This window comes from Protomyctophum bolini (assembly GCF_963924005.1).
Source record: "Protomyctophum bolini genome assembly, chromosome: 2".
Taxonomy (NCBI): domain Eukaryota; kingdom Metazoa; phylum Chordata; class Actinopteri; order Myctophiformes; family Myctophidae; genus Protomyctophum; species Protomyctophum bolini.
In genome coordinates this window covers 18,248,716-18,256,117 of record NC_137863.1, presented here as the reverse complement: position 1 = coordinate 18,256,117, position 7,402 = coordinate 18,248,716, and the positions used below count along the sequence as shown (strand labels likewise).

Below are 7,402 nucleotides of genomic sequence, written 5' to 3'. Positions count from 1 at the left end.
TGTCAAATTGGGGGTCCTTGACATGAACAAGTGTGGGAACCATTGCCCTAGGGGACACGGAGAGAACATGCAAACTCCACCAGAATTCTTTTTTCGTTTTTGTCGCATTCCTAATAAGCCAATAATTTGAAGACTGGCTGAGTCTCCGGCACAAACAATTTATTGGCTCAGAAATGCGATAACAAAAAAGAAAGAAAATAATAATGAATTCAAGTCTTCATGGGGTGTGAAATTGATAGAAAATAAGCCATTGTTTGGGTGAACTACTCATTTAACAGCAACAAAAAAACTAAAAAAACTAAACGACACAAACAAAACAAAATGAAAGCATCAGGTTGCTTGTGTCCAAAATACAGTTCCCACTTTACTGTAAGACCCTCAAGAGTTTCAGTAGCTTACATTCACCTTCAATAAATATCATAAATATGTTTTTTTTGTTACCTAAAACCCAAAGCTGTGAGATGCTTTTATTTTCATCAGAGCATATTTCTTCCACGTCGTCACAGGAGGCCCATATGGATCAGGTTGCCGTAATTTCCCCCCTCCACCCCCAAGGCCAAAACCAGCAAATCGGCTACGGGACCTCATCAGCGCATCGATATTATAATCTGATCCGCAAGAAACGCCTATACTGCCCCGGTCATTCGGTTTGGCTTTAGAGAGAGAGAGAGAGAGAGAGAGAGAGAGAGAGAGAGAGAGTGTGTGTGTGTGTGTGTGTGTGTGTGTGTGTGTGTGTGTGTGTGTGTGTGTGTGTGTGTGTGTGTATGTGTGTGTGTGTGTGTGTGTGTGTGTGTGTGTGTATGTGTGTGTGTGTGTGTGTGTCAACGAAATTAGACCCACCACCTTCCCATAAAGTCCCCAAACAGAGTGACTTGCTCAGTGTTCCCAACGGGGCCATGAGATGAAAAGTGACAGAGGGGGTGTGGGGGATGACATGGAAATTGCAGAGCAGGTGATAGAAGAAAAGAGGTTACAGGACCACATGGGAGGTAACCCCCCCCCCCCCCCCAATCCCAAACCCACCTCCCGCCCTTCCTGGAAAAAACCTCCCCTCTCCGTGAATGGGCAGTGACAGCAAAAAGGTGACGACCTCCTCCAAGAAAGAAAAGGAGGCAGCCAGCCAGGACCTCAGGGGTCCGTCCAGGTGGAGGGTCCCGGGAGGGGAATTAAGTCCTCAACCCCAACCCACCCCCCACCCCATCACCACCACCACCACCACCACCACATCACCGCCACCGACTGTCCTGTGGGTTGAACCATCGCCGTGGCTCAGGGCGTGAAGCCGGGGGAGAAGGGAATGTTTTCGTAGATTGACCCACCATATTCCGGCACAGAGCCGTCGCCCCGCTTGAGCACCAGGCGTGCGCGCCGCCCGCCGCTCTTGATGAGCTCGATGGCGCGCGCGTGCTTCATGCCCTTGGTGGTCTCACCGTTGATCTCCAGGATCTCGTCTCCGACCTGGGAGGAGGAGAAGGATGAGGAAGTGGAGGAAGAGGAGTGGGAAGGAAATGAAGCGTTGTGCAGGTTCAGGGCAGGGTGAAGGAAGATGGGAAAGATGGGGGACCGTGAGGAAAAGGAGAGAACACGAAAGTTAGAGATCTGAACCTCTAAACAGCAAACCCCACATGCAGACGTTTTCTTTGGGTTTTTCGTCTGTATTATTTTATACAGTATATATATATATATATATATCCTATTCATAACATTTTCGAAAAGCAGCGACCGTGAAGACAGACAGAGAGAGAGAGAGAGAGAGAGAGAGAGGGAGACAGAAGTAGAGAGGCAGGGAAAAGGGAGAGAAGCGGTTTGGCTTTACAATTCCTTTCGCTTCTCCTCCACGCCTGAAGTTATCTGTCAGCGCTGCCTGCGCCGAGGGAATTCCTCTTTGGCAGAAAGTGGGTTTCTCAGCGCTGACACACTCTGAGCCTCACAGAACATCACACTATTAATATCTCTGCTAACAACTCTCACACAGATAGAGAGACAAACGCATCTGATGGATGCATCATGTCTAAATTAACATTTTACTCACGCTCACACAGTTGGCGTCTCATCTCAAATACAGTACATACAACATATAAATCAGCCATTATTGTACATTTAATTAAGAATCCCTGAGGGAAATGCTATTTAACCCCCCCCAGCATGCCTATTCTGGGGTGAACATTCGCAAAAAAAAACAACAGATGATCTACAAGCCGAGATGTGGTGTAGATCAGGGGTCTTCACCAGGACCTCTTAACCCATTTAGGACATTTAAAAAATGTCTTCTAAATCCTGACAGTTTTCAGAAAAAACCTATGTTTCTGTATCAGTGGTGCTCAATATTTCATGTCAAGGACCCCAAAAATTATATGTAATTGGCCACCGATCCCCATCTGAAAATATGTTGTTCCAGGGACCCCCCCGTTTGCTGTGAAAGACTATATATTCAAAGATTTGCGCCACATTTTCACGATTTTTGCTTGTAGATCTGCTATTTTTCAATAACTAAAGTATAACGTAATGCTTAAAACACCAAAAGGGGTTCCCGCCTAGAATGGGTTAACCGAGAGAGAGATGACGCAGGGACCACCCCAGTCAATATTGAATGAAATTGTGTTTGTAGATTAAACCTTTTCAGAGATATCATAGATAGCTTCATTTACTGTGTAAATGAATGCTTGTTGTTGTTTGTTGTGCAAATTATCTTTTATATTGATATGTTTATGTTGATGTGTTTTTTTATGCTATTCGTCAAATAAAAAGGTCACGGTTCCGTCCACGGGGCGTGTATGTACGAATTTACACACCATGTACACAATTATAGATGGAACCATTAACTACTTTCTACTTTCTCTGCGCTATAGAGCGCTATACTGTATGTCACAACACTGATTTAGGTGGCTTAATTAGCGGCAACATTCTATGAGGCGTAGCGCTCAGTAATTGGACAGTTAGAGTATGTTATGCCACAGTAATTACACAAACCAACATTGGTTTTTTTTACGAATGAGAACCACTGCATCACCGCTGAGGGCGACGTCATTCGGACCATTTTTCCTCATTTTGTGCAGAGGGAGACATAATGGAGAAAACATTGTTTTTCTGTTTCGGCCAGAAGAAGTGTCTCCTGATCAATATTATTATATGAATTCATGTGAGTTATCTGAATAGATAGGGAGCAGCGCGGCACATACGTCTTTATTATTGATCTTTGCTCCATTCATTTTGCCTTTTTTCTGTCACCTGGCATTATATTGGACCACCATGAGTTACAGTACTGATAAACATTGCTTTTATCGATCGAACACACACACACACACACACACACACACACACACACACACACACACACACACACACACACACACACGCACACGCACGCACCGAAGTTTGCTCCCAATAGGACACACTGTAGAAGTACACTGTGATATGAAGTTTATACAAGTTTTGATTTGTAGATGGAAAATGATCAATTTGGAACGTACTTAATCCGTTAAAAAAATCTAAATACAGGTCAAAATACATTGCGTTGCATTGCGCTGCGTTGCGTTGTGTTGAATTGCGCTGCGTTGCGTTGCGTTGCATTGTGCTGCGTTCTAGTGTGTTGTGTTGCATTGCATTGCGCTGCGTTGCATTGCATTGTGCTGCGTTGCAGTGTGTTGCGTACCCTCATCTTGCCGTTGCGGACGGCCGCTCCGTCCTCTGCCAGCCTCAACACATACAGGTCCATGTTGTACTCTCTGCCCCCCCGCAGGCTGAAGCCGAATCCTTTGCTGTCTCGCTCCAGATCCACCGAGTAGAACTCTGGATCCTGGTAGAGACACAGAGAGAGAGAGAGACAGAGAGAGACAGAGACAGAGAGAGAGAGAGAGAGAGAGAGAGAGAGAGAGAGAGAGAGAGAGAGAGAGAGAGAGACACACACAAATGCAAACACAGACACAGAGAGATACACATTTAGATCAAGGTCACTTTTATTATCCAGCAGTTGGATTTAGTTTGAACTTCCTCTGTGTGTGTGTGTGTGTGTGTGTGTGTGTGTGTGTGTGTGTGTGTGTGTGTGTGTGTGTGTGTGTGTGTGTGTGTCCTTTGAAGTGCACTCATATGAATAGAGCCGGGGACAACTGCCACCTTCAGGAAAGTCACACCTATTAGGAATGTCAGAGTGGGCCAAACCTGTAGTATGCACACACACACATTGTTATGTGCCCGCATGTGGAGTGTGCGCGAGCGTGTGTGTGTGTGTGTGTGTGTGTTCAGACATGTTGAATTATTGATGCCAGGGCGGGCATAGAGAGGGCACAGAGAGAGAGAGAGAGAGAGAGAGAGAGAGAGAGAGAGATGCCCCTGGCACCAGAAGGACACTGTGACAGCCACAGTGGCTCCTGTCCTCACTGTGTGCATATCTTTGTGTCTGCATGAGAATCAATGCTATCGCCAGGAGCCATCGCGGGATGGGGGGATTCATTCAGCCAGGGAGCAGCACGGTGGAATTCGTCCTTGGCTGCAGTGGACCCTATGAATGTGGAGGATGAATAGGTGTGGTGCTGCCGAGGCACCTCTGAATGGCTGAGGAGACGTGTGAAGGCTGGGGGTGTGTGTGTGTGTGTGTGTGTGCAGACAGACCTGTAGGCTCTCTATGCTCTCGGCCGTTCTGTGCACGAGCATAAATTAGGCTTTAGCTCAAGGGGGTCAAAGTCATTTGGGGATGAGGTCCGGACGCGCATTGTGCGGAGCGTGATTTGGCGTGACTCGGTGCCAGTTGTTCGCGGTCACTTACAGTACACAGCTGTCACTGGTTTTGTTTTTCAGCCCATTGTCTTGGACTCACTCGGCTAGAACTACTATATCAACATTTTGTTCATATTAAGGAGACTTTTCTCACACCATCACTAAACACAGGTATATTTTACCCAATGTAATATATTATATAAAAAATTGTTCTCGTAAAAATATATTGAAGTACAGCAATACATGACAACTTGAGGTACTTTTTTGTTTAAAATATATATCATGGGGGCCTTATCATAGGGGGGCAAAACCTATCATAGGGGGGTGAAAAATGTGGGTATTATTTAAAAAATATTCCTAAAAAACAAATAATGGAGCTGGGAACTTCTCCTTTGGTCCACCCACTCCAGGGACATGTGTGGGTCCAGGAAAAGAAATGTGGTATGAGAGATGAAAAGTAGGAGCATCAATAAACCATTTAAAAGTAGAGTTTCCATCTAAAGTTTAGATAGAAATGGATGAACATATGGATGGAGAGATGGCTGGCTAAGCTAGATGGATGGGTTGCTCCTTCCTTACCTGGCCTGGTGCTTGTTGCGTTGGAGGCTGAGGTGGAGGTCCTTGCGGGGGAAAGGATTCCTGTTTGGGTTTGGTGTTGGTTCTGGGAACAGAACAGAGCGGCCGGCGGTCAAAACGTTATGGTCCCTTTAATAGTGGAATATTACACCTCCATGATATCTATGTACAGTACTACTAGGGACCAATCCAAGCCTTTTGTACTGTAAATACAGCAGCAGGCTTGTGTTTCATAGCAATTTCACAATTTGTTGCTGTCGGGAAGAAACCTCATTTCATGTCCATATTTAACGTTTTGTGTTTTTTAATAAATCAACATCCTACTACAGCATCACACAAAAGCATGAAAAAGTAGCAGATCTGACTACAAGCTCAAAACGTGTTCGTTTTTCCAATTTGAATCCTGAAAAGTAACAGTTTTGGACATAGGAGGTTTCCACCCGACACAGAGACAAAGATGCTCTCATGCAATACGCAGGGTACATAATCACATACAATAGACTGCAGAGAGACAGTGTAGTGCGGCCTCAAGAAACTAGAATCCCAGGTAAACCAAGCACCTATAGCTAATTTAAAGTAAGAAATACGCTATCTAAATAGCAATCTGAACACACAGGACCCAGGCAAACAATGCACCTTGCAGCATGCATATAGATAACATGCTATCTAAAATGACATCAGCAGCACTCAATGTCCCATGGTGCACCTCACCTGGGCTCTGGCGCGGCCGTTTGCTGCGGTGTGGTGTGAGTGGTGGTGATGGTGGCGATCTTCTCTGCGTTGGTGAGCAGGGATGCATTAGACGACTCTGGTCAGGGTGGAGAGGAGATACAAGTCGTCAGTCAAACACAAGACAAGCTGGACTTTCATTTCTTTGGTAAACACATTTATGCATATTTTTGGTGACGAGTCATTTCACTGCCGCTAGAGGGCGCTATTCCCATGGGTCACGGAGTAATTTTTGTATTGATAGGAATGACTCTGTGACCCAGGGGGCAGTGAGGACTTACTCTGTGACCCAGGGGGCAGTGAGGACTTACTCTGTGACCCAGGGGGCAGTGAGGACTTACTCTGTGACCCAGGGGGCAGTGAGGACTTACTCTGTGACCCAGGGGGCAGTGAGGACTTACTCTGTGACCCAGGGGGCAGTGAGGACTTACTCTGTGACCCAGGGGGCAGTGAGGACTTACTCTGTGACCCAGGGGGCAGTGAGGACTTACTCTGTGACCCAGGGGGCAGTGAGGACTTCGGCACTCGCCTTCTTGTATCTATCTATCTTGTCTTATTCGCCCCACCGACTTCAAATTCGCCATACGCGTTAAACATCACCACCGAAATTGCACGCACGTCGCAGACAACCCGAGGGAGTGCAGTGCCTGGCGTTGAGCCGGTCAGATAGGCGGTTGTCCAGAACCACCCTGATGTTTTCATATACTGATATCAGGGATCTCCATATATGGGCATAAAAGGGACTAGGACAGACATGACAGATCTCCATAATATGGACACAGACAGACTCTGACAACGGGTATAACGGGTATTGCATAGCAGGGTGCATCGCTCCCAACTTGCGGCGCTCCCGAGTAGACCCGGTGTGGTTAATAAACTCACATAATGAGCCATGCCACAAGCAAGCTATAAAAACATCTAAGTGTTATTAAAGTACTGTTGCCTCACCTTAGGAAACCCTTCACCTCCCCCAACAATGTAATGATCCTCACTTATCTCTGCTCTTAATCTCTTCACCATAACGGGTGCCATCATTTGATTACCAGCTCTGCACTCCCAGGCCTCCTACAGTACGCTCTCTATTCCTCTCACGATGCTCCGCTGCAACGCTGGTCAATTCCCCTCTCATCTATTCATCTCCTCCGCCTCCGCTATTCCCCTTGGAGCCTGTTGGCTTAATTTGTCTATCGTCCTCGGCCCACGAGGTGCTGCCTCAGCCAATGGGATGGCGGCGCGGGGCGGGGGTGACCTTAATTTCAAGACTGAGGGGGTGAGAAGAACCTGGGGTTCAGCGAGTGTGTGTGTTATGGTTTTTGGCATAGATCTCAGCATGGGGCGCACCTTAAAATAGACGCCCCAGGTTTCTTCTAGCGTCAGCTGTAAA

General features: G+C 46.6%; 1 protein-coding gene across 8 annotated transcripts in view; it reads right to left on the bottom strand.

Annotated features, from left to right (window-relative positions):
* magi1b (membrane associated guanylate kinase, WW and PDZ domain containing 1b) overlaps positions 1 to 7,402 on the bottom strand; it is a 241,975-nt gene that overhangs the window by 7,607 nt on the left and 226,966 nt on the right. For 7 of the 8 annotated variants that reach the window (XM_080782423.1, XM_080782424.1, XM_080782426.1 and 4 more), the window contains 4 exons: positions 6,001 to 6,097; positions 5,293 to 5,374; positions 3,653 to 3,796; positions 1,320 to 1,458 (listed from right to left, as the gene is read on the bottom strand). In XM_080782423.1, the coding sequence (XP_080638549.1) occupies positions 1,320 to 1,458; positions 3,653 to 3,796; positions 5,293 to 5,374; positions 6,001 to 6,097 (462 nt within the window). Of the gene's footprint in view, positions 1 to 1,225; positions 1,459 to 3,652; positions 3,797 to 5,292; positions 5,375 to 6,000; positions 6,098 to 7,402 lie in introns of those variants that run through there. The other variant, XM_080782428.1, reaches the window with a different exon arrangement.